The sequence below is a fragment of the Xiphophorus maculatus genome, chromosome 24, assembly GCF_002775205.1.
Source record: "Xiphophorus maculatus strain JP 163 A chromosome 24, X_maculatus-5.0-male, whole genome shotgun sequence".
In the NCBI taxonomy this organism is placed as follows: domain Eukaryota; kingdom Metazoa; phylum Chordata; class Actinopteri; order Cyprinodontiformes; family Poeciliidae; genus Xiphophorus; species Xiphophorus maculatus.
Window position 1 is genome coordinate 6,863,385 of NC_036466.1, and position 27,702 is coordinate 6,891,086.

The 27,702-nt window shown below is 41.1% G+C and overlaps 1 protein-coding gene across 2 annotated transcripts; it reads right to left on the reverse strand.

Moving 5' to 3' along the window:
• On the reverse strand, positions 1 to 27,459 carry LOC102232739 (amyloid-beta A4 protein). 2 transcript variants are annotated; one of them, XM_005807982.2, is made up of 16 exons: positions 27,260 to 27,459; positions 13,058 to 13,225; positions 11,497 to 11,626; positions 11,272 to 11,384; positions 10,989 to 11,179; positions 9,951 to 10,267; positions 9,645 to 9,812; positions 7,608 to 7,741; positions 6,958 to 7,032; positions 6,705 to 6,863; positions 6,455 to 6,583; positions 5,672 to 5,771; positions 4,791 to 4,997; positions 3,887 to 3,978; positions 3,037 to 3,183; positions 1 to 2,224 (listed from the first exon to the last, which is right to left on the reverse strand). In XM_005807982.2, the coding sequence occupies exons 1-16, from the start codon at positions 27,317 to 27,319 to the stop codon at positions 2,123 to 2,125; spliced, it is 2,292 nt and encodes a 763-aa protein (XP_005808039.1). In that variant the 5' UTR covers positions 27,320 to 27,459; the 3' UTR covers positions 1 to 2,122. The 2 variants fall into 2 exon arrangements, with proteins under 2 accessions (XP_005808039.1, XP_014327580.1); XM_014472094.2 differs by lacking the exon at positions 9,645 to 9,812 and having other exon boundaries at positions 27,260 to 27,458.
• Between the last annotated feature and the right edge of the window lie 243 nt (positions 27,460 to 27,702).

The window sequence follows — 27,702 nt, forward strand, 5'->3', positions numbered from 1 at the left end:
TTTTATTTTTATGTACATTCAAAACTTTATTATGGAATACAGTGTAGAAAGCATTTTCCCAGTCGATGCAAATGGCCTGCACAATATTACACAGTGGAAAAAAAACAAACATATACCCCACAGAGAGAAAAAAATAATAAAATCCTGCTTCTTCTTCTTCTACTACTCTATGGCGCACCCTCTGAAACAACAAACTCACCCAGCAGCATCCCTAAAATATACATTTCACTCAGTTGCTTCATTCGTCATGGGATCTATGAACACGTGTGAGAGGTTCCATGTACTTTACGCTCTCCTCCAACTTGGCTGTTGGTTCTCTGCGGTGAAAACATCGATATCTGTGTGTCAGCGTCTGAGCTGATGGCAGAGAGGTGAGCAGCAACACCGGGAGGAAAAAGAAAAGGCGAGGAAGGGAAGGGAGGTGCAGCGGGAAGTGAAAAATCCATTATATACACAGACTGCCTGGTTATCCATCCGAAACTGCAAGTCATTTCCTCTCCTCTTCCTCCTTTTCTACCTCTTAGCACTCCTGAAGCAAAACTAAAGGAATAATGAGACGGCATTGGCTTACAAATGGAGGAAAACGCGACTGAAAGGGTTCCTACACCGATTTCATAGTCATTTCCAGACTCCCCAGTATTTTGTTTCCACTTTAAAAAATATAAAATACACAAGTTCACCAGAACTCTATGATAAATATCCAACAGTGGGTGAGTGGAAAATATTGCATCTGCAAAAAAAAGAAGAAAAAAAAAGAACGAGAAACTGGGAGGATGGCAGAAAGGGTTAAGGTGTGGAAATAAAGATATTTTTCCGTCCAGACTGTGTAGGAACCATGGAAACCATCCCAACCTGCTTCTCTCAACCGTCACACAAACAAGAACGAGATCAGGAGTAACTCCGCCGCAAAAACACAAAGTCTCAAGTATTTTTGCTCTAATTTCTAAAAAACTAACTTACAAGTAACTTTTCAGCACAATATAGGAGCTTATTTTAAGTAAATAAGGCCTAACTATTGATAAAGTACTAGTTATAAATGGAACAATCTGCCATTTTTAATTGAATTAAACTCACTTCTTGCTGAAAATTTGCTTGTGATTTAGTTTTCTCATTTCAAGTGTACTAAACAATAAAAAAAGAGCAAAAACACTTAGTAGGGTTTTGTTTTTGCAGCGTTCAGAACGTCGGTACACGTAAGGATTCTGGACAATATACTTCGATGGGTGAAAATTTAGAGATGAATCTCCTCTTTGCCCTCCAGCCTCAGGAACGGGAGGAGCTCAGAACTTCTAACTTAAAAAAAAATTAAGAAAAGAGGAAAACTAAAATCACATGATATGAAAAAGCAGAGCCAGTTCCTCTAGGTTTCTAGATATTTTTCGTTCTCGTCTGGATGGTCACGTGATCACGATTGGATACTAAATGTACAATCTTGCTAGAATGACAATCTGAGTGAGGAAGGATCTCCAGAGAGAGCAGCGTCAAGATCCGGTTGTGTTTTTTTTTTTTCCTTACTCCAAATCCTGTTGTCATGCACACTACATAAACAGCTAAGACTTCAGCATTATTACTTCAGCAACATTACACGCAATTTTAAAAAAATGACTTTACATCAGTTTACTTTTTTTTTTTTTTTTACCGTTTTCGATCTTTTTTCAAAAAAGAAAAGTGGAAACGACAAAGTAAAAACAGCTCCAACATTTACTACAGCCGTCGTCAACGTGGTCGCCGTGTTGTCCCTTCGGAGCCCGGGGCGGCTTCACACAGCCCAGCTGTTGCGTGGAAGGAGGCGAGGATGGAGGGAGGAGAAAGGAAAGAGAGGGGGACACTCACTTGTTCTCCAGGAGGATGAAATCATTTTGTTTTTAGAGACGTGCCGCCCCGAAACTAAACGGAGAAAGTGTGCTTTTTTTTTTCTTTTTTTTTGCCTTTCCCCCTCCCGCTTACGGCCGAGACGCAGCAACTTCTACAATTTAATTTAATTAAACAAAAAAGAAAGAGAAAAAGGCGTCTTGCTGCAATAAAGTGAAGGAAGTGGTATGAAACAGGAGGAGAGGCGGGGGGAGGTGATGGTGTGTTTATGAGTGTGTGTGTTTATTTCTTTTTTTTTTTATTTGTCGCCTCAGTTCTGCATCTGCTCAAAGAACTTGTAGGTGGGGTTTTCGTAGCCGTTCTGCTGCATCTTGGACAGGTGGCGCTCCTCGGGGGTGACGGCAGCATCCACCTGGAGGGCAGCCAAGAGGGGTGGGGGTGGGAGGTTACACATGTCATGTGGTGGAGGTCCATATGGGAGAGAAAACCGACATGTTCTGTCATTTCAGGAGCCACTAGTCTCGAAGACAAATGAACAAAAACAAATCGGTGATTCATGTTTTAAATCGAAGCGCTAATGAAATTTCAGGAAAGATGAATGCGACCAATTAGAAACATGAAACCAGAAAATTAAACGTAGCAGAGGCATTAATCCGTTTGCTTTTCAAAGTTTTCCATTTGAAAAAAAAAAAAAAAAAAAAGGTTTCTGAAGTGATAACGGGCTGTTTCAAAGTTTTTTTTTAATATATACATCGGGTCGGACTTAGATTGATGAAAATCTAAAATACTTGGAAAAATCTGGACAGGATTATCCAAATCCAGACGGTTTGATGACGGCTTGGAATCACAGAATGGAAGAACGGACTTTCAGGGATTTTGTTTTGGAATTGAAACCAATGTAAAACCTGCTGGCAAAAGAAGCAAACATCCCCAAATAAGCAAAGAAAATATATTAATTTGAGTTAAAGTGTTGTGTTTTGAGATATTAAAAAATAAAAAAAATGGCTTTTATTTTTCTGGGGTTTGCATTTTTTCAGGCTTTTCCAGTCTACACCGGAACTGTTTACTAAACAGATTCTATATTTTCCATTTTTATCCTAATCAGATTAGAACTACATGACTACAACCTGCCTTATGTTGTGTCATTGGACAAAAATACACTGACATTTTACTTGTAATGCTACACACACACCCCTACACACACACACACATTGCGTTTCTCACCTCAATGACTCCGTGGTGGATGGAAGTGTACTGCTTCTTCCTCAGCATCACCAGGGTGATGACGATCACCGTTGCTATGACCACGCCTCCCACCATGAGCCCGATTATGGCGCCCTTGTTGGAGCTGACGTCCTCGGCGAAGAAGACCTGCGGGAGGTCAAGGACAAACGGTGGTCAGGTCGCAAACGCAAGACTGTAGTTAAATGACCCGAGCGGGTTATTTGCAGCGCGTCTGATGTTTGTCATTACATCTCTGGACATTAGGGTGAAATTGTGCTGCAGAGTTGAACAACTTGGGATGAAAAATTCATTTCCTTCCTGCGGCGGCCAGATGACTCCCACACTATGCACTACATGCATTCGGCAACAACAAAACAGGATTACAGCGCTCTGTTATTTTCAGTATGTCTCCAGGAAGAAAGAAAATTGTTCTTGTTTTCTTTAAAGACAGCTTTATAAGAAAAATCTAAGAGAAACCAATAAATGACAAATAATCTAATAAAAAGTGACTTTGCTCAGGCTGCTCCTGGTGCTTGCATGAAATGCGGCGTTAATAACATGCAGGGATTGTGGGATTACAGCCTTTAGGTGAGAGCAGTGAGGTGCGTGGATTTGGGCAGAAAATGGATTGAGGAGATTAAAGATGGAGAGCAGAAACGTTTCTATAATCTTCAGTGGAGCGGCTTCGGGGCAGAGCGGGAAAAAACGTCGCCGAAGACGGCAGCAAACCTCCCACCGATCAGAGGCCGGTGGAGAAAGTGTGACGCAAGCATTATTACGGTCGTCTACTCGTCTCCATGGTGACAACCTTGAGAGTTTACCAGGCGGACAAGGTGGAGATGTGCTTTACCAGTTTCTGGTGGTGGACTTCATATTCAGTGCTCTGTCTGTCCTCTGTCTCCATCCGCATCTCGGGGACGGCGTCCATCTTGACTCCGGTCACTAGCAGGAAGAAACGGTACGATCTATTACATTTTTTATTTATTTCAAGTTTCAACCAATTACTGAAGCTATTTTCCCAACTATGAACACAGTAACATTTCCTCATAAAAGACTGTTGGCAGGTTAATTAACCTTTTCAAAGGTCTCTTGTTAAGAATGGTCCTGGTGGAGCAGAGAAACTAGACCCCATTAGACTACATCTATAATTAAATCACTTTTTATGATTCGAGTTTGGTTTTATAAATAGCAACTATGTAGACATACAAAGACTCTTATTACCACCAGAGGGTGCAGGAACACACAAAAAATCCTATCTGTGTTTCTTTGGACAAAAGACTGGTGCCAACATTATTGGTAAAAATGTGCAAAAAAACCTAGCACTTTCTCCCACAAACAGCCACGCCCCCTTCTGGGGGAAGTAAATACTACAGTTAAAGGGAGTCGAAGCAACGTGAAGAGTGTTTGGGGCAATTGATGCATATAATATATGATTTAAGGTGGAAAGTTGAACAGTAATATAAGATCACTTCTGTGTGGTGGCTGCAAAGTTAATTAGAAAAACACTGAAGAAACTGGAAGGATGGTCTGGAGCTTGAAAGTAACATGCAAAATAACAAGAGATTGCTTTTAGGCAGCTGTGATTTTGCTTGTCGCCTTGTTTTCATTTTGGCAATAAGCTATATTTAGTCTTGCACATCTTTACCAGCAAATCTGTGTTTTAAACTGTATCAATAACTGAGCTCATGTTTTGCTTCAGTGTTTTTTTTAACCCAATAACAGTTTTATTTATTTTTTCTTTTTTAAATAAGCACCCTGGTTCTCTGTGTTCTGCTGGTTGAAGCTCTCAGGGTGGATGAAGCCGACTCCTCCCAGGGTGTCCTCCTGGGGTAGCGGGTCAGTCTGGCCATCTCCGAATTCCTGGTCGGGCATCAGGGCGTCGTTCCCGTAGCTCACCCTGGCGTCGGTCTGCAGGTTGGCCAGCTGCTGGGCCATCTCGGCCTGCTCCCTCTGCAGGAGCTCTGCAAAATAGATACGTCTAATTGGTGCTCTATTTGTCATTTATTCCAAAACAGATGGGCAGACTTTTAAATGGTATTTGTTTCATCTGTGGTGCGCTCTGCTGGGCAGCGCAGAATGTGACAGACACAACCTTGCGACTGCAGCGGTGAGAGAGAGAGGATTTATCTTTCCAGCGAACAGTTTCATTTGAGTCTGAACAGAAGAATTAGGCCAAACGGCTCCAATGTCCTTATCGGTAGGGGGAGGAGAAAAAGAAGAAAAAAAAACATTTCTGCGGACTGGAATTCAGAGCATTTAATCTGTTACCCGTAACACAATCAAGGCATTGAGCTTTTCACAGTATCCACATCCCATTTAGGTCAGCAGCCACAAAGAGTATAAGAGATTTATATCCAAAGCTGCAAGAAATGGTTTGGAATGATTAAAATGTTCGTGATTATTTCTGCTGAAGCAGCCAAATCCAAACATTTCGGTGGCTATGAAACTTTTTCTGGATTTATAACACCTTAAATAAAAAGTTTATTTGCTGCTAAATGTTTATTTCATCTGGATGTTATGACAGAACAACCCCAAGAAAACCGAAAAACTACAATATGGTTTGTGTAGAAGAACTCACAATCGCCCCAGTGACACACGGTGGTGGCAGCAGGATGCTGTGGGAGTAAAAACTTACCAACTTGGTCTTGGATGTCGTCGGCAACACCAGGGACTTTGTAGAGAAGGCCCAGAGACTGGTTCATACGTTCCTCAATTACACGCAGATGAGTAAGCACCTGTAGCACAAAAGTACAGACTGTGAGAAACGGGGGGATTTCCATTTTAAGACACAACAAAAACCAACAGTTTCTGCAGGTTTAACCAACTTAAATTTAAGACTTTTAGTCTATTATGATTTTAAACCAGTTTAGGACCAGTGTCTCCAGAGAAATGTACAAACTTCATCCAGGTAACCAGCAATAAATTTGCACTTATCCACTAATTAGCTAGCTAGCACTTATGCAGCTAGCTAAAATAAGAACATATTTTAGCTAGCTAAATAAGTACTAAGTATCATAGCTAGCAAGCTAAAATATCATATCAAACATACCCTTGTTAATTAGCTAGCAAAAAATACTCAGCTAACTACCACCAATTCACTGTTAAACCCTTGGTAACTAGCTACTCTTGCTAGGGTAGCTGGTTTACCCAAGGGCATGTTAGCAGTTAGCTGTAGCCTCAACCGTCTCGAGTCACAAGCAATGAAGATGTCTGAGTGTGACTCAAACTTTTGCCTGACAGAAAAGTCCCAAGAAAAGAAAAAAAAAAAAACTAAATATAGGAGATTAAATTGTCCTGTAAAGACAAAATTTAAGACCCGTGATTAACAACGTACTTTTTAAAATGAAATAAAGATATTTCAATGAATTTCAGATGAATTTCAGACTTTTTAAGGCAGAAGGAAGCAGTGCGTCTGTACCTGAGGCCTGATCTGAGCAGCCTTTTTGGGGTCCACCATGCGAATGTGTTCAAAGTGTTTGAGGGTGTGCTGCCTGTCCTTCTGCTCGGCGCGGACGTACTTCTTCAGCAGGCTGAAGACGTGACGGGGCTGTGAAAGACAATGAGGCGGCGAGAATTATTCATGCGGCGGGGAACCTTCAAAAGAAAACATCAGTGGAGAGGTTTTGATGTGAAATCCTCTGAAACGGAGAACAGTCGGTGCCGCTCACCCTGGGTGGGTCCTGCTGCAGAGCCGTAAGGTAGCTCTCCAGAGCCAGGCGGCGCCGGTCGTTGAGCAGAGCCTCCACCCGGGCCATGTGGGTCTCCACCAGCTGCTGGCGCTCGCTGGCCGCCTCCTGCTCCAGAGCCTCCACCTTCTCTTGGAAACGCTGCAGCGACACAAAAATCCCATCAGTACTGAAAAACGACTGAAACAAAAAAACATGGGTGGTGTTCCGATGTGTGCTTCCATGCTGGTCTTACATGAATCACAGCTTTTTTGTCGGCACGTGGAAGATTCTTGGCTTCCCTCTCGGCCTCCTCCCACTCCCTCATCACCTGAGCGCAAACACAGGAAGGAAAACATTTATTAAGTCTGGCGAGCTGATTTTTATTTTCGTCCGGTCCCGGCAGAACATCGCTTCACATATTGCTGCTTTTCAGAGACGAAGTGCAGAGTTCTCTGTCTTTTTCAACAAATTTTCAAAATGGGTTGGAAACGTTGCAGTGGATTTATGGAAGCCAAATAAAACTTGCTTAGAGTCGCTAATGTGATATTGCATTTGGAAAAGACAACTTGGACACAAATTAATTTCAATTTTTGGAGTTTAAAACAATTTTTTTTTATCTGCAAAAAATGATGCAGAGAAAACATATAGTTTCCAACCTAATTACCAGAAAATAGTTCCAAAAGAATATTACTGGTACTTTTAGTGTCATTCTATTCAATTCAATGCAATTACTCCATGAAAAAAACCCTGAAGACCCAGATTTGTTGTTATAACTACATTTAAAAAAACGTCAGCTTCTCTACAGAATGCTATTTTACAAACTGGAGCTGTCTCCAGGTGAAGGAAGGAGATTGAAGCAGAAATGCGTCAGTCGGTTTTCAAACACGTTGGTTTGTTTCTTGCCTGGGACATCCTCTCGCGGTGCTTCGCTTCCAGACTCTCCTTTGCTTTCTGGAAGTGGGCGTGCTCGTTCTCGTCGGCGGGCGTCTCTAGGTAGTTGTCCACCGCGTCGGGGGAGCTGGGCTTTGCTGTGGGAACTGCGACACGATTTAAAAAAAAAAAGAAGGAGGAGAGGAAAAGAAATCCCGTTGGTGAGGAGATGTTTCAGAGAGCGGCAGGAATGGGATCACAACGTCCAGAGAAGGGTTAATGAGGTTATTGACAGCAGAGAAAAGAAAAAAACAGTTGTGTAGCTGGAAGCCAGGACCTTCAAACAGTGCGTAAATGCATTAGATGAGCCATAATGCATTGAAGAAAAGAGACAAAACCTCTTACAATCATAACTTCACCCAGACCATGTTGGAGCTTTCCTGGCGAAACTCCTGACGTGAATTCATCTGGGAGTAAATCGGACGGCGCTACGGCGTTAAAAGTTTAATCAGAGGAAAGTTGATCATTCATCAAGTGCGCTTTCAAAGCGCTGCGCGAGCGCAGGCGTGAAGGTCGCACGTCATGTGAAATCGGTCACGTCTAACGAGAGCGTGACTGCACAAAAACACCAGAAGGACGTGACTCGCTGCCCCTAGCGCGGGGCTTTCTCAGCTTCAAACATTTTACAGAACCTTAAATATGAAGATGTTGTTGATGTTTTGTATTGGGATAGAGTGGTGCTAAATGTAGACTTGAAAGTTAACCAAGTTAATTGTTCAGATTTTTGTCCAAAAAAAAAAAAAAAAATCTTAGAAAAACAATGCATCAATTATGCGTCACACTAAATCTCAATGAAACACTTTTAAGTTTAAACTTAAAATGTTGAGCAATTGAGTGCTTTTGAAACATCTTCCATTACCTGGACTCACAAAACAACTGCAAACAAACACTAACATGGCTTTTACTTTAACTGATTTATGTGCGTTAGAGAATAAAACTTGTTGATTTATCACACATGCTAATACGGCATTAGCATGTCGAACGCAGGTTCGAATTCCGACTCATTTTACACAAACAAAATCGAATTGTGAAGTGAATGAATAAACCAGGGGAACCAGCAGCCCAGCCTGCAACATGTCACGCACATAAAGGACGATGGGCGCTGAAGCGTGGCTTATTGCGAAAATAATGTCTGCCCGGGTTATTTCACAGCTCATATTGACGCTGAGCTAATATACAGGAGACGGGCGCATTGTAAAAGCCACCGTTATGAGAAAAATGGAGGTTAAATGACGACAGCTGCAGGTTTTAAATTATTCTCCCGTTAGATTGTAAAGATTTATTTTAGAATAAGCTTTTTGTAGTTGACTGGTTTTCTTTTTATTTACTGGTTTTTCAAATTAAACTTGAGGAAATTCTAGTTTTCAGTATTAAAAAAAGACTACATTATAATGTCATATGTTACAGTTTATTTTTGTATAACGGCAGGTTTTTTCTAAATAACTTTTGCCCTCTGGAACAATATTCTAGGAAATGTACACCTTCAATGTAATTATTGTTTTTGTTAATGTGGAACAGAATGCTTCGCCCAGGAGTCTGCAAGAAAAGCTGAGAAAATTGAGTACAAAACTAAATCTGACAAAAAAAATCTCATCCAGATCCAGACATCTGGATAAGAGATGTCTGAATAATCTAGTGGATTTGGAAAACTTCTATAAAGTAGAAAGTTTGGCATTTTAACAGGTGTGTGCAGAGATTTTATCTCCACTCCAAACGTGTTTCATCCCTCCATAGTCTGGACTTAGTCACTTCTAAACTAAGTGGAAATGTTCAAACACTCTGACCCACTTGTAAAGAATTGCCCATGTAGCAACATTCACACTGGTGTCAGAAAGCAAAAAAAAGGAGGGAAAGTAGAAGGGGGGGAAGCTTCGAATATAGAGGAATAATTGCATGTTAGACAGGAATATACGTCTGGAGGCAAAAAACACACCAAGGAGGAAACCGGGGAGTTAGAGAGAGATCTGATTGGCTGGTTAAGGCTGGCTCACTGCCGTGGGCAGGACTTACTGACGCTGCTGCAGACAGCCAGGCAGTACTCCTCTGAATCAAAGTTATTCCTGTTGCCTCCGCAGCCACCGTAGATAAACTGAACACAGCGGCCATCCTGGCGGTCAAAGTACCAGCGGGGCAGCATGGCCCGGCATGGGCCAGTCTCAGCATTGGCCCAGCACACATCTTGGAGGACACATACATACACACACTTATCATTTAGGCAAAATACGCCAATATGTACAGAAAATATGGTGGAGAAAAAGTGTGGGCCTGAACGCGACGGCTGGGTTTAGGATTTTAAAAGTTTACACCCCCTCTTACCTTTGACAACTTCCTCCACAGACTCCGTGGTTGTGGTGGTGGTGGTCGTCATGGCGACGTTAGTGGTGGGCTCGTCGGCGTCGTCAAGCGCGTCGATGATGACGCCATCGTCCTCATCATCGTCATCCTCCTCGTCCACCGCCTCCTCGTCCTCCTCTCCGTCTCCGTCCTGGTCGTTGTCCAACTGATCATCCTCCTCCTCCTCATCCTCCTCTTCGTCGTCGTCACCCTCCTCCTCCGGCTTGTCCTCATCCTCCTCCACCACAGATGGTTTGGTTTCCTCTTGCTGCTCTGCTGGCTCCGGCTCCCGCACCATGCTGAGAGACACGAGGGCATGAAGGAGGAACACAAAGGACAGAGAGAAGACCAGGTTCACACACACTGATCCTAAAACAGCTACACACTTCTACCAAGTCCAATTCCCAGAAATCTTTCCTGCTGCTGTATTCTAATGCTCAAGTTCATCATCAGTATGTGGTGGATATTGAACAAGGAAACTGGAAAAAAGGAAATAGGAAAGAAAGAAGGAGAGAAAGGAGGTAGAAGGGAATGAAGGAAAGCAGGATGGGAGGAAGGAACGAATGGAGGGAGGAAAAAAGGAAAAGAAGGTGGAAAGGAGGAAAGAAGGTGAATGGAAAGGGAGTTGAAAGGAAAGAAGGAATAGACTAAAGAAGGAAGGAAGGAAAGAAAGAAGAGAAAGAAAGAAAGTTTGAAGGAAAGAACTAAAGGAAGAAAGGAAGGAGGAAAGAAGAAAAGAAGGAACAAATGAAGGAAAAAAACTGTTTTGAAGGAAGGAAGGAAGTTGAAAAGGAGGAAACTAAAACTAATTCAACGCTCAACTCAAATTGTGTTTGAAGCCTGGCAGACATTTGTCAAATGATTTGAGGAAGAATAATTGAGGAAGTGAGGGAGGGTCATGGCAGCCGTTTCCTTTCAAAGATGTAATATCCGTCCTTGTGGAAATGCTACGCCTGAATGAGGCAGTTTCTGATGCATCACTTCACTATTCCTAGGGCCTCGCCTCTAATCTGTGCCCACCTGTTGTCGGCGTAGTCCGTCTCCACGCCGCCCCACCAGACGTCAGAATCGTCAGCGTCCTGCTCTACGCTGTCCGCGCCCCTCTCCGCCTCGCTGGGGCAGCAGACAAATTCCACTCCTCTGAAGCGGTCAATCCCGCAGGGCAGCAGCATCCCGTAGTCATGGAGATTCATGGTGCGGTCTCCACAGTTCTTCACGGTCATGGACACGGAGTAGGTCATAAACGGTGATAAATACGTCAAAGAGAAGCGGCGAGGAAAAAAAAAAAGAAACAGGTCCTCACCTCCTTGGCTACGGTGTGCCAGTGCAGGTGGCTCTCGCATTTATCCATCCGCTCCTGGTGGAGGAATTTGCACTTGTCAGGAACCAGCAGGGCGTCGCTCACAAATTCTCCCACTGCAAACAGAACAAACTCAGAAACCATACGGAAACTTTTTTTTTTTTATCAAATAGGAGAAAAACTGGCACTTTTGAAAACGTAAACAGCCAGAAAACATGGTGGATTTACCCAGGCAGCGATAGGGCACCACTATGTGCATATGGCTGCGGCACTGGTTGCGTCCCTTCTTGCACCAGTTCTGGATGCTGACTGGCTGGTTGGCTTCCACTACGTTGGTGATCTGGAGTTCTGGATACACCTGTAGACAACATTACAGCCCACCTCTGTGATGATTAAAGGATAGGGTAATTTTCCCCTCTGTCATAAATTTCTCCAGATCAACACAACATACTAGATCTGTGATTTATAGTGTATACTTTGAAGCACGCTGCATTACGTTGAGCTTCTTGGTTTGAATGTCCTCTCTTTGTCCAATCAACAAGGTGCTTATATCCATGCAACTTAATTTTCCCAGTAACAGTCAGCTTGTAATTAAGAGTATTTTGGCAACCATGTCACCCAGAGAAATTTGGGATTTTGTTGGCAAGAAAAACAAACACCAAAATAATATGATAGCTCCAGATCAGTTTCCACAAGGTGTAATCTTTCTAAAGAGCAGGATTTGTGTGTTTTTCCAAAGTGAAATTCAAGCATTTTCAAACTTTTTCAGTAGCACAGTTCTGAGATAAGAACAATACAAATGGACTAACAAAAACAGTTTCAATACACTATTATGTGATATAAATTATCACTGTTATTAATTGTGTCTGGTGATGGTATTCTACAGCAGAGACTAAAAAAACTAAAATATAACAAATGCTATGTTTTGAAATGTACAGTTTTCAATCAGAGAGGAACATCGGCTAGCTCAGAGCTTCTATCTTTAGTGATGTCTTTTTCTTAGAAGACATTCTTGTTTTCTTTTTAATAAGTAATCTAAAAGGTCAGAGTTGTGTTTAGCTGTGTCCCATTCCTGAGTTCTCTGGATTTTCCTTCAATAAAGCAACGGTTGAGGCCATTGTTGCCGTTAGCAATGGGGACACTGTTTTCCATTCCAACAGGAATTTCTCCGGGTTCAGGCCTTCAGTCTTTAGTTGTATTTCTTTCTTCCACAAAGCCATTGACGACTACATTGCTGTATTATTCTCATTTCCATAGAGAGTAATATCAGTTCAGTGTTCTGGAGGTTAGCAGTGTCTTTCTTGGACAAAGCCACCGATGAATATATGTTGTGCTCAACTCTGTGTGCTCTCCATTTTACGTCTGTTTTACTCGTGACTCTTTCCTCGACGACGCCACTGCTGATGCTGTTGTGGCCACAAACTTTGGAACAAAAAAGCCAATTCTTGTCTCATGTTTGTTTTCTCTTTCTCTTTCAAACTCCATCCTGTTCAATCATTTCCTCCTCTTAGAACACTTTTTACCAAATTGGATTTAATGACTGATTGAAAATTACATTGCTGTGGCATAAAATACCATGATTGAACTGACTTACTAGGACCTAACATGTAACTTTTTGACTAAATTAGATTCTTTTTAACTGGACCACTTGCAAGATATCTTGACACATAACATGCTATGAATTAATGAAGTGAAATCACAAACAATTGTAAAAAATTATTTTTACTCATCGACAAGAAAAACCAAACCTCTCCTAAAGAGCTACTGTAAACTTTCAGAGACAATTTACCTCCTGGCAGTACTCCAAGATGCCCTCTTTGGTACCGATGCAGCTCTTCCTGCCGGAGGGGTCGGGCTCCCACTTGCCGCTCTGCACGTTGATGTGCATGTTGAGTTTACCGCAAAACATCGCCACCTGGGGCTCGGCCAGCAGACCCATGGAAACGTCCGCGGGAACCTGAGGTAGAGCGTACAGAGAAAATGTCATGAGATCTAAAATCTTGTGAGAAACTGAATGAGTGCTGGTATCTGAAACGCAGCTGTAATGGGATTAAAATCTTCATATGGGGAAAGGAAAGGAATTGTGATGCGAGGATCATCATGGAGTTTCTGGTGTTTTCTTTTTCTTTGCAGCATTTTCAGTTTGGCAGTGAAGTTTGAAAATGAAAAACAAAGATTGCTCGTGAAAATATGAACAATTTTTGGTCGGTTTTGGTCTGAGAAATCGTCTATGGGGGACAAAAAGCCCACCTTTGACACGACTGTAGTCGTTTCTCTGTTGGTTTACATCCCTGTGTGATGATTTGTACCTCTGCTTGTTCGAGCTTCAACAGCCTGCCTACAAGAAAAAAGGGTTTTGTGCAGATTCTCCTCAGAGAGGAGGTGCAGACAAACCGCTGAATGTCTGCATTGTACTGTCAAATGAGCTAGAACAAAATGGGAGGCAATATGGGAGGGGGGGAGAAAAAAGAGACAGAGACAGAGGGAGGAAGGAGAGGGACTGTTGCCATTGTATGCTCCCTAATCTTGTTAATGGTTTGAAGGCCCTGGCAGGCAAACAAATGTTGTTTTGTGAGATGGATAGCATATTTTCCCCTGCAGACTTGATTCTCTCCCAGCAGCCATGAGCATAGAGTCCCTTCACCGAGAGAATAGCTGGTCGATTTGGATTCAATTAAAAAAAAAAAAAAAAGAAAATCTCAAACGCCTGAATCGATCCAGCAGCACTGTACCTGATGTACCAGTGCGAAGATTAACTTCATTGTACCGCTTTTACGCACGTCGTATTTACACAGCTGGCATCATCCGAGGGTGACTCTCGGGAGATGTTCTCCGTTCGCCAGATTGCAACCAAAGAAAACGAGCAAAGCAGAACAGAGAGCTGGTCAGGTACACAAACACGGGACGAATGCTAAAGAAAACAGCAGCTGCACTATGTAAAGCAACTGCGTCGTACGGCAAGACAATGAGCGGAGAGCTGGGAAGATGGTCAATATCAATTTTATTGCTCAGAAACAACAAATTGATTGGACCTTAACTGTTTTGAAGCCATTTCACAGAAAACATTTTTTTCTTCGGCCCCGTCTTCCAAAAAGTGAGAACGGCTAATGAATATATCGACACTGACAGACAGCATAACAAGCATTTTTGCTTTTCTTAGATAGAAAGCTGCAGTTTGAATCTGTCTACACAATCAAATTAATTTGATTTTACGCTTGTGTATAAATTAGATGTTTGTCTCAAAGCAAAATGCTGGTTTTTGAAATGTTGGCCATCTTTTGAAAAGCATAGATTTGAATACACAATTTAAATGCCAACAGCTTCCATAATTGCACAAATCTGGCAAACAAAAGTTGCTTGGAGCATCTTAAAATCTAACCCTTAATTTTTTAGTTTTTGTTTTGCTGGTAATATACTGAACCAAGAACTACTGAAGGAAATAACATGAAAACCTCTGAAGAAGACACTAAGTTCATCTTAAAGGGAGGGTAATTTTCCTCTTCATGAGAAAAATGAAGAGAATAGGAGTGGCAAGAGACGCATGTGTTTGTTTTGGTTGCATTTACCTACGCTGCCTTGCGTTACCGTCCACTTCCTGTTTTTGGAGCGGTCTCCGGTCCGCAAGGCATTCACATATACATTCGGACCGTAACAGAGTTAACTTCAACTGAACAGAAGCATAGCTTTGTAGGCCGACTGGTTTGCCTCTTTGGTCTGTATCAGAGTTCAATTCCCCAAACAAACAAAACTAGGGTTGGATTAAAGCAGACTAACTTGACCTGAATTGCATTGAGGTAAACAAGTTTGACTAAATATACAATAAATCTCTAGACATTAAGAAAAGCCGGGCACATTTATGGCCGACCTGAATCAATATAATCCCGTCATTACACACAATTCATTCATTTAGAGCTGTTAGATAAAGATATACCGGCATACTGTAGGTCAAGGGTGCGCCTTTAGAGTTCATATTTCAACTACAGGTCAACATAAGCTGCATGCTGAAGAAAATCCCTCACAAACACACACTAGGGTGTAAAATCCCCCATTGGCCACAACCCTTCTCTGTTCACACAAACGATAATTCAACACTGGCGGCCATTACTCTTGACACAGAGCCATCTGCACCACCACAGGATTATTTGGAAGTCTGTCGCTATGCCGCTCACAGATCACCACCATCTGTGAGGTTGTGACGCTAACAGATACACACCACGTTTTACTCATTGATAAGAAAAGCCAAACTGGTGGCTTAAAAAACATAGCCTAAAAATAGAGAGCAGTTAATTAAGATACTCTGAAGGGTCTACGGTTTTATTTTGACCTCATTACGAGTGCTTGACACACCTGGCCAAGTAGATAAAACTTTGTCTCTGCTCTGAGGTATGTGTAGGTAAATCAGTACACAGGAAGCTGCTTGCCGACATTAAAATTCTTGGTCGTCCTCATTTGGATGGCAAATCGAATCCTCACCGATCAGCATCTTCTGGCCCTTTGCCTCTCGACCTCTCTTCTGTCAAAGGAGGCGAGGAGAAGCAAGGGGATGATAAAGTGGTCAAGCCTCAGCTGCAAGCCTATAACTCACAGGCCGGGTACGATGAGGAAAAAGACAAGAGTAGCGTACACAACAGAAAACAATGGCTACAATGCCAAGAGATGGAGAGATTGGAGAACAGATGAGGTGGACAATAAGCCCTTGGGGTCAGGAATGAGGTCGGCGACTTTTCAAAGCAGAGATTTCTGTCATCAGAATATAAAAACATGTCTGATAAAAAAATAACTACTTTGATCCACTTATTTGAAGGTTCTGGTAGCATTTTGAAAAACTCAAAGATAATAACAGGGTGAGAAACTTGATTGTTTGGATCTTGAGGCAAATCGATGGAGAACAGATGGACTCTGATGACAGGCAGACAAATGCCAAACCACATCAGCAGCAAAGCTTTGTGTGTCATAAACCAAGACACCAGCCACATCCCACCCACCCCACTTCTGTCGTTATCTTATCTCAGCTCTGGCTCAAAGTCTGCCAGCCTGACAGTCGGCCGTCCTGCAGAGAATGGAGCAGTAATCTGGGCGCTGTGGATTAGGACAGCAGTCAGCTCAGGAGAAATATCCCGGTTCGCTCCCAATCTGGCATGATACCCATCCCATTACCTGACTCTGAATAAATTAGGACGGAGAAGGCCAATGTTGCGAGACAATGACCTCATGAAGATGGTGTAAATAAACCTTAGATGCATAATACAGAGCATACAAAAATAATACATTCCAGCTTGCTGACATTTCCGTTATTCTTATCACGGAATGGATTGGATACTGGGAAGACATTCTTGATCAAAATAGCTCAATGAACATGCATTTACCAGGTTTGATGCAGACTTGTTTGGATTTGGGCTTGGACTATGACAAGGCCACTGACACTTAATATGCTTTCTACTCTAGCTCTGATTGTAGGTTTAGGGCTAAAGGAAAGCATCCCCAATCATGTTCCCATCATCTTGCTTGCAGATGTTGTGTTCAAGGCAAGATGTGGTGTTCCGTCTCCATAAGATCTCCATAATGTTCACGGTGCTTTACAGCCGATAGCCTCATTAAACTACACAGCAACACAAAACTGTTGCCAAATCTCATTTTGGAAGATTTATTTATACACCATAAATAAAAGGAAACCCCAAAGGAACAATCGAACCATGTAAAACAGTAACAATCAAGTTTAGCTTAATAAACTGATTAAAGTGAGATCTACTTGTGCAATTTGCTGGAGTGGTTTCGTCCGCACGGCTTTATAATGAGAACGCCACGCTCGGTGCATAAAATATCTCTGCAATTTCATTAGAAGTGACTTCAATCACATTGTGGATCGCTGTCAGGATTCATGACCCAAATCCCACTCAAATGAGTCTTAAATACATGGAACATGATGTCATGCAACAGCTGGAACACCAAGTTTTTGTTGTTATTTTTAGTTGTCCTGGGTGCTTATGACCTCAACATCGACTACATGACATCCTGCTCATCGACCAACAAGAAGTACAATTTAATGTGATGAATGCAACTTCCTGCCTCTTCATCCTCCTCCTCCTCTTTCTCAACTTCACGCTAATTGTCCAAATATTCCCATCTGAAAGTCATTGCCTGAAGCCTTGCATAACATGCGCTGCCTTGTGCAAGTGAAAACGCTTATGACTGCAGTCAGTGATGCGATCGAAAAACCAGAGACGGGTTTATTGGCCGTTACGTCTAAATGGGGGTGTCAGAAATAAAGAAATATTACAACACAAGCAAGCCAAAGGCAAATAAATCTATTTTTACACACCCCTTCGCAGCCACGTGGACTGGCAAAACTGTTTAATGTATTCTTGTGCAATCTTTGAAGTGTCCCCGATGGGCGCTGGTCCTGCAGCGCTATTAATTGCATAGTCTTATCTGAGTGGCCCAGGACTGCTGTAGGGAGCCGGGTAGGGGTGATGGCGGCTGGAGGGAGGGATAAACAGAGTGTGTGTGGGCGGGGTGTCTATAAGCAGCGCTCATTCCACTGGGGAGACTCCCCAGAGAGCAAAAACCTGACACACAAATTTCTCTGTGGCCCACACGTCTTTTATAGAAATCAGCCGCCGACGCGACAGGGCCGACCGTTAACGAGACGAGGCGGTATTGTCCTGGCCGGGACGTGACTCTAATGCACAATCAGTACACCGAGCAGACAGAAGACGGATCACTTTGTTATACATTGAGCATTCATGATGGGACAGGGTTGTTATGGGATGTATCACGACTAATCTGCTTTTTTTTTTTGAGTTATTAATCAATCGTTTATAGCGTTAGCAGGACTGGTGGTCAGGCGGCTGATGCATCACTTTGCTAATTTGTTGACTTTCCTTGAGAGGATGCATAACAGCAGAGTTAATTAGGACAAGTGGGATCTAAATGGACAGGACCAAACCACGAAATTCACATAAACACTTCAGGCTGTTGCTCAGAACCCTCCATGTTTGACTGGACCACTAACAAATGTGTGTGTGATACTTGGGAAGCTTATCTTGTGGGTAGATTTTTCAAATGATTTTCCTCATCCTCACTGTAGGCCGGACGTTTTAGTTACAGACTAGGTGTTGAGAGAAAAAGATTTATCATAAATATTTGGTGGGAATATGAAAAAACAACAAAAAGGGATTGCTCTGATTCTACTTTTACGTACCAAGAAGTTTCAGATCAAGACACGCAGATTGCACCATGACCAGCCAGGCGATTCTTTAAATCAATATTTCTCAAACCATCTGCGAGACGTATTGATCTAGCCACTTATTCAGTCTTTAGCAGGTCAAAGAGACATGATGAAAGGTTTCCTCAACCGCTCCTGATTGCTTCTCTTCATATTCCGCTACTTATCTTCAAAAGTTTTCATCAAAGTTCAATTGAAGAATGATCTCCATTTATATTTAATGCGATTAAGCTTCGTCCTGAGGGATTCCAGTGGAATAAGCGTCTTAGGCCAATCTGTTCAAATCTGATTAGAAGTGTGTAAAGAATCACATTTGGAACTACTGGACATCTAAAAACGTCTAGACAAAAAACGAAGAGAGACTCTTTGGTGTCCTTAATTATACTCGGCATGGATACACCTTCTGCTCCAGGGACCTGCTTGTTATAACCTCCCAGAGTCATCACCGTAACAACCTGAGGCAACACTATTATCCAACTTACCTGGGAGACAATTTCATCATGCGGGTAGTTTGCTTTGGAGACGGATCTAGGTTACCTGTGTTTGTGGATGTCATGTGGGGTTTTACAGGCCTTAAATGAAGGTTAAGTGCAACAGTTGAGTCATTCGGTCAAGTAAATCAGTCCAACTGTGGTTATCGAACGCAAAATTACTTCAAGGATACTACAGTTATCACTTTTTCACGTTACCATTTGAGGTGCCTTTTGGCCCAAAATGTGTTTTGCAAAGTTTCTTCAATTATCAATATACAGACCTTTTAAAGGCTAACTGTAGGAAACTGGGCCATGATTTGTTTTTTGTTTTCTTTTTACTGTTAATTTAAAAATGTAATAGCTTGCTCTATGTGTACATATACAGTATGTGCCCTGTGTATAGAACAAGACACTGTAAATACACATACACTCTTTAGCAGTGGTAGACACCACTAGCTAAAAAGTTAGTTCTGCTAAAGCACTGCACCAAGGCATAGGGTAAAAAAAACAAGAGAGAAGCGAGGAAAGGAAATGAAACTACAGAATAAACAGTCTTCACCCACTTCAAAATAAGAGCATAAATAAAAGATCAGTAAATTTTCAACACAGATTAGATAATGGGACAAGTTAAAAAAGCGCTAAATTAAAAATTTACTCTATTAGTGCATTAGCAGAAGTGTGCTCACCATGGCTCTTTACCATGAATAGCCAAATCATCTAGGTTAGATTGGTGCTATCGAGACCTATCCATGAGGGATTTTCCACACACAGTAACTTCCTCTAACAATCCACACACACACACTCGATTTGTTTTTCATCATTTCTATTTGTAGCACATGGGCGGATGTCCGCCTCCATCCGGAAAACCAAACAGGAAAAGGATCTACAAACTGTAGGACACAATCGAGATTCCTATTTCGCTTTCTTGTACTAATCTTTACAGCTCAGATAAATAAAGCTCAACCTTTAAAAACATGTCTCACCTTTTACAATTCAATTAGAATTTTCTAAATTTTAAGTATTTCAGCTGAGACGATTAATATTCATCTGATCTTAAAATTTAAAGTGACCATTATTTATTTAAACAGATGCGGATTTCTATACAAGAAAACATTGCTTTTGAAGGAATATGATGATGAGGAGAAAAGGGTGGGAGAAATAACAAGAACTAACAATGAGCGGCCTAATTATAGTCCAGTCACCTGGGGAAGGCCACGGTGCTATAGCAACACTGAAAACCTGGGATGAGTGGAGAAAAGGGAGGAGAAGCACGGAAAGATTACATCACTTCTGCTATCAGAGGAATACACACTCGAGTGAATACTTGAGAAATAGGAAGTGAGGTTTTGAAAAAGACTACGTATGCTTATTAAAAAAAGATCTAATGTCTTAATAAAACTCAGAGTGAGAAATTGCTTTCTGTGGAGCAGCAGACTGGATGACGGTTTGTGAAGGTAGTTGTGATTTCAACTGAATGAAAATGACAAAAATCAGGATTTAACAAAATTACAAATATGTATTTTTATTATGAATCAAGTTGAAACAATATTTCAGTTTTTATATTCTCAACCTTTTGGCTTCGAACATCTTTAGCTTCAGAAACAGGTGTCGCATAAGATCCGACTTTATTGCTAAAAAAACACATGCCTTCTTTGACCTTTGCCCTATGAGTTGTAGTTCTCAACCAAGGGGTGTTCAACCTGTGGCTCCAATGCCATCTGTGGCTCCTCAGTCCCTTTCTTGTGGCACATTAGCAATATTTCTACATTTACATTGTACTTTCAGAAGTTTTTAACAGTTTTGTTTTTATAAATATCTGCACAGAATTTCTAGTACAAAAGTATTCAAACGCAACGAGGATTTTCGCCATCATTTATTGTTATTTAGCTGTGAACGACACAGAGTTGAAAAGCCTCCTTCTCATTCCCCATAATCTGATACCAAATAACTATTTTAAGCTCAAATTTCCTTTGAATATTGGAAGGTCTTAATGTACAAAAAGATTATTTCCCCTCCCTTTTTTTGGAAGATTCTTTTTTCTAAAACCTAATTTAAAAAAACCAACAAAATAATTGTAATTTCACAATAAAAAAAGATTTTTAAAGAGTATGTTATTCATAAAAAGGATGATGATTGAGATACATCATGTTTTTGCAGCTCTTGACTAATTTTATCTTGGCAAAAATGGCTATTTGGATTGAAAACTTTATGTTTCATTTTTCTACTTTTTTCAGAAAAAGAAAAAAAAAGAAACCTCGCTGCTTACATTTTAATGCAATAAATTCACCACATACACACTCTAATCATGTTTGATTAATAATAATGACCACATTCCTATAGCGTAGCAATGCGGGGAGCTGCGATTATTATGAATTATTCTCATTTACACACAAACCATCTTCCATTGCACACAAACAGCTTGAAAATCCACGTTTTCAACACGACTTTATCGGCCTTGGATCTGAACAGAAGGTCGGTTCCACGAAGAATAACTTATCTGTTACTGCAACACATGACACAATGGCGCTCTGACGGCGGCGGCTGCAGATTTGATGCCTCGGTGAGCAGAGGGAGGTAAACGCTTTCATATGTCGGCTTTGTGAGTGAATAACGCCTGCGTCCTTGATGATACGCTGAAGGCTAGATGTATTCTGCGTCTGCACAGGTCAGGCGGACTTGGTTCTCGACTTATTACTCTGATTGTGAACCAAGAGCTGCTTGCTCAGCAGCTGTGAAGGAAAAGAGAGACTTCTCGGTGAACTCCCGATATGTGCAGATGGAAACAACCGCTGCATGACGATGAGCGCTTCTGGCCCGAGGGGATTTCATCAACCATACGAAGAGGAAGTGGAGAAGAATTCCGAGGAAGAAAGTAGATGTTTGACCTTTATAAAGTGGAAGTAAACCGCAGCATCGGAATTTAAAAATCATCTCTGCAAACTAATAGATGATTGAAAAAGCCAGCAGTTAAAAACTACCGCAGCATCAAAATACAAATAATAGTCTAATAAACAAAATCAGACGAACTGCACCTTTTCAGGCTTCCTATTATCAAATTAACTCTAGTGTTTACTCTCCGTTTCATTCAGAGAGCATGTGGCCGAGCACAAAACAGGCCTTTGAGTCACCAGCTGGCCTGAAACCAGCAAAATCAGCACTGCTGGATTCCTAACATGCTTTCAAAGTGAGGAGACCACCAACACCCGCGAACAAAGTCAACTCACACCGATGAGATTCACAACCAAGGGAATGCGACCAAGGATACCAAGGAACAGACATTATGGATGGACAGATCTACAGGAATGCAGGCTCATCCGCCTCATCCTGGTTACCATGACAACAGAAACGAGAGCTGCATTTGGACCAAGGCTGGCTAAAGGGTTAGCCAAAATGTGGCACCAGAGGATAGGTTTGGGATGCCTGACCTTCCTGACAATCGTGTGCTTCCTGGAGCAGGAAGCTGAAACACATTAGAGAATTACTGTTTCAAACCTGATTTTAAAGGCTCTCAATGACTAAGCGTCAATTTGTTTTCATCTTCACACATTGCCGCTTCGTTTCCCTTACCTACCCATTGCACAACAGTTTATTTCTCTCAATAATTATGAGAGCGTTGCTACACAATTCATCCAAAATGCCTAAACACTCAAATTTAACCTTCAATTCTATATTATTACATAAAAATATGCTAGTACAAACATTTTCATTTGTCAAGGTTTTGATCGCCAATCAGCTCTAATTATATGCGAGACATTGTAATACCTGATCAAACCGGAATTAATCTGAGTGGACAAATGTTCTTACAGCAAACGATGGTTACAGAAAAACATTTCAAATCTTTAGTTCTTGAAAAGGGAACAAAATGGTTCCAAGGAGAGGATGTAGTGACAGATGGACAGAAAGAAATATGTGTTTGATATCAAACCGGTCAAAATAATGAATATGGGAAAATAACCGCAAGAAATTCACTTTGCTGTCGATTACCGGAGTCATTTTTCCACCATGTTCTTTTCTTATACATGTAGAAAAGTAACAAAAAGAAAAAAAAAAGGATTCCGTTGGGCCCTACGACACTGGTTCAAAAAATATATAAATCTGCCATCTTCAAACCACTAAACACTATGTTCATGCCAGCTAACAGAGCAGAGCACACAGTTTAAAAATGGCACAGATGACAGGGATCCAGCAGGGAGAGCAACATTTGTCCAACCTGACCATATGGTGCATACTGACATAACAAGGTTGTTTCAGAGCCAAGATCAAAACACATTCCTATGTTAAACCAATCAGTGACAATCAAATATAATAACTGCTCAGCAACAATTATTTCATGTTTTCATTTTTCTGTTGCACAATCAACTGAAAATTGGACACTTTAAAAAAGGGAAACAATCAACGAAGCAACAATTTATGAAGCTAATTTTTTTGTAACCCAGAGAAAAATATTGGCCATCGTTTCCTCAAGTTATCTTCCTTATTCTTTCCCTCGTTAGAGATTAATTCAATACACACACAAAAAAATTCTTTACATTTTAAAGCATGTTACTCATGTTTTTTTTTCTTTTGTTTTTTTAGTCTCACTTTCTGGCTTTCTAACCATAAAGATTGAGAAATTTAAAGGAGAGCAGCAAAAGCAAATGAGGTAGATGAGCAATGCTTCTCAGGAACATAGCTGAATATTCTCATCTATAAACCACACTAATGTGGAATGTAGCAATAGTGTCTTGAATCAGAGGCCTTGTCAGATTTATAGCAACACTGACTGCTACTGAAGAGTCTTCTCTTAGGCAGTAAAAAAACCCAAAACATCCACATTTTAGAACCTTGGAAAGGGTTCTATAAGCCCACAACACGGATAAAAACAAAAGGTAAGAAATTGTTGGTGCTAAAGAATTAAAAAATAGTAAAAAAAAAAATTGTTCTAAACATTACAGTTTACTCTTTGACAACTAAACCTTGAGAAAATAAAGAGCCTCTCTATGCTTACCAGGTAATTGTACCCGTTTGTGTGAGATCTCACATTAGCACTGGGTGTTGTGTTTCATTCTGAAAGAGTACTGAACCATAAGCAAAGTTCAAACTCATTCCCTAAAAGCAGTCAAAAGATTTTCTTTAAAGATATATTTCAAGCAAACACACCGGCAAGCAAAAGTTTCAGCAGCTAAACGAGACACGTTGTTGTCAACTGGATTCCTCCTTAGACCTAAAAACTGCAGCGTGAGCAGCAGAGAAGGTGCCAGAGTGGGAAACACGGGCAGCGCCAGCAACCATAATGGCATTAGGGCTGCTAATAAGAGGAGAAGGCTGCTCCGCCCCAGGCTGAAAGACTGCAGTACGTACACAAACAGACTGTGCACCCATCCAAGAGGCATTTCCCAAACCCTTACAAAAACACAAAGGCTGGCATCCAGCTCCCACGCTTCGCAAGCACAGCCTCCCTGTGCAGGAAAAGCTGCTTCCTTCAGTTGTGTGTTTAGCGGAGGGTGTTGGTGTGCGTTTGGGCGGCCCGATCACGAAGGCTAGAATCAAGCCCCGACAACTTGCAACATGTCCTTTCAACTCAGATTGAATCTTGTTCAAATTAATTCTCAAGAACAAAGCAAAAGATGAATCATACTCATGCCAAACCCACTGAAGACTGAGATGAGGAAACAGTAGATTAGTGTCCCAATTTCACTTCAAACATGGGTCAAAATGGCAAAAAACTGCTATGAGTGAACAAGACATTAAATGACAAATACACGTATGTATAAGCTTTAATGCAGTTTCATTCAGCTTTATATTGCTCTGACTGACAAATGACTTTTTAAGGAACTGTGCAAAAAAAAAAAGACTTATTTACAGAAATAGCCATTCAATTCAGTCTGATCCTACAGATTCTGCACCAACAGATTCAAAGTGAATCCAAATTCTCTTCCAGCTATAAAACATTAATGGTAACAACCAGACATAACCACAGACAACAGTGAACTCTGGCTGCCGCTGAACCACAATTGTGAATTCATTATCGTGCTATACATTTACGGTTATTAAAAAGTGGAGTATTTGCAACCGAATGGGCAATTGTAGCTGCAATGTCTTGTAATAAATAAATGACGAAGCTATGCATATTTTAGGTGGAAGTTCGACAAGGCATTATGCCAACTTTCTATGATCAGTAAAAGTCGCCCTAAAATTTCAGATGAGCATTAAACATCGGCTGCTCTCAAAAATAAAAAAGTACTTAAGAAATTTGTTGGTTTTAAGTTCATATTCACAGCTATAACTGATTGCTTCTTTGCTTTTATTCTTCTTAAAAACTGTGCAGAATTACAGAAATATTTAATTGACTAGGAGCTGTACAATAAACATTAAAATAATCACAAAAAATGCATAAAGCAGTTGTTGAACTGTACAGCTTCTTCAGTGCTCTACGTTCAAATAATCAGCTTTTACTGACAGTTCCTCGGACCCGACTTAAGAGGAAAGGAGATCGGGCTTTTTCTGTTGTTGGTCCTATTCTATGGAACAATCTTCCTTTCCAAATTAGATCTGCCCACAGCCTGGATCATTTTAAATCGCTTCTTAAAACTCATTTTTATTCCTTAGCATTTAATTGAACTAGTGTTTTGATACTCTGTTTTTATTCATTTGTGTTATTGTCATTCTTGTACAGCACTTTGGTGCAGTTTTATGCCTGTTTTTAAAGTGCTATATAAATAAATTTGACATTGACAGTGACAGATTGCTGTATCCTATGTGCACAAAGGAGCATCATCATAGATCCTTCCTATCTACAGTTGTTAGACTAAAACCATAATTGCGTCCACACAAGGTGCAGGTTCCATCAAAATCGGTAAACAGTTTGTGTCTTAATTTCAGTCATTTACTATACATTGAAAAAGAATGTTATTGTTGTTTTAAGGCACACTAATAGCTGTCTCTGTTTGAGCTTTAAACTATGTATAGATTTTTTTTTTATTAAGTGTTTATTCAGAATAGAAAATGGAAATAGGTTTAGCCTACTCTTTTGATGACTGATTCAGTAACCAAGAGGGTGTAGGCCTATTGAAATAATTTTAACTTTAATAAAATATGTTGGGCCAAACAGTTATTTTCTCTCACATGTGAACGACATGTGTATAAACACACACATACCAAAATGTTTGGGGGGGGAATAAAAGTATAAGCAGTGATTTATTTAGAAACAAGTGTGTGGGGAAAATACGCTGCAATGTTAAATGTTAGTTCAAATCTAATAAACTTTAAAATAATGGGGGAGAAAGGCGTGAATGAAAGGGAACGTGATGTTTAACTCTCCTGTTGGCTTCCCAGCTTCCCGACCCTCCATAAATGGTGCAGTGCACCGCCGCCATCTTACCTCTCCATTCTCTAACCGTGTAACTGAAACGTGACGAGGGGCGTCAGTAATGTTTGTTTCCCAAATTAACAGTCCCTGTTACGACCTCGCTTCTTTAAATCTGAACAGAATTACACGAAAAGGCTTCAAGAAGAGACCACTAGAGACATAAACCTGCTCCCATAACTACAAACACACCCACTCTAAAAATATGAGCCCTCGGGATATGGAAAAATGAGACAATACGCGTTTATCCGCTGTGGAAATTTCGCCCAGTGAGCACAAAACGTAGATTTTATGTCCTCAACGTGTCTTTTTATGTTCTCTGTGTTAATGATTGTAGCATACACGACTCGTTTGTATCATTTTAAATCACAGAAATGTAAGGGAACTGCTTAAAGCACAAAAACAACAAAGTGGGGAGCATATTTTCCGCTGTAACACAAACGGAAAGGGGGGCTTGACGTACGACTTTGACGGGTAAAAACGTCACAAAACGACGACACAATGCTGATTTATATTTTATGTTATATAACGTTTTTTTTATGAACACCAATTATAGCCACGGATGGTGAAATTCCCGTGAATTTTCCACTTTCGACATCCTTAAAAACCCACCAACCAAAAACGTTCCACACTTCCGGTTAAACCTTCACCATAAAGCAATAGACATTGTTTAAGAAAACCGTACAACACTAGAGGACATAAAGGACAGGCTATATTTAATCCCACAATCATATCAGATGTCCTGGTGAATCCGAGATTAAGTGTAATCAACTTTATTTTTTTACTTCCAAACGCATTCAGCTTTAATTTTAAAAGGCACAACCATTCCGCTTCCGGTCTCATCCATAGCTAACTCGTGTTAGCTTGTCTGAAATGGCAGCAAAACAATATGCTCGGGGAAAAAGAAAAAACACTCCAATGTCCCTTTTTAAGACCAATATTCCTTACCTCCACAGCCATGGCCGAGGCCAACACAGCAAGCAGCAGTAAAGCCACTCGGTCTCCCATGTCGTTTTGTGAAAGCAACGCTCCTGAAGGCAGCGTTTGTCTCCTAACCAGTGTAACGTTTGAGTCGGTGTGCTCTCCGCCGGTGACTCCCGCTGTCTGATGGTGAGCGATCCTGAAGCTGCACAGCTGCTCGGAGTCGGATCACCTGACCGCAGCCGGCTGGGATTAACTCAGCCTCCCATGCTCACAATATTATCACTCTAACCCTCTTCCCCCCGCCCTTTAATTCGTGTACAGAAAAAATTCTCTGATTCAACCTTTTAATTTTCACACTAAAATAAAGGTTTGAATAATATCTTAAAGGTACTACTCGTCAATCGAGTCAACACAACTGATTTGAGATTTACCACATACAAAACATAATGTAATGGAGATTTTCCCCT

What these genes read in the sequence shown, in the direction of transcription:
- LOC102232739 (XM_005807982.2), bottom strand. Translation starts at nt 27,319, where the DNA reads ATGGGAGACCGAGTGGCTTTACTGCTGCTTGCTGTGTTGGCCTCGGCC. An exon ending in GGCTGTCTGCAGCAGCGTCA is followed by an intron (nt 7,742 to 9,644) that starts GTAAGTCCTGCC and finishes ATCGTGTCGCAG; the next exon opens with TTCCCACAGCAAAGCCCAGC. An exon ending in TCCACCACGGAGTCATTGAG is followed by an intron (nt 2,225 to 3,036) that starts GTGAGAAACGCA and finishes GCTGCCCTCCAG; the next exon opens with GTGGATGCTGCCGTCACCCC.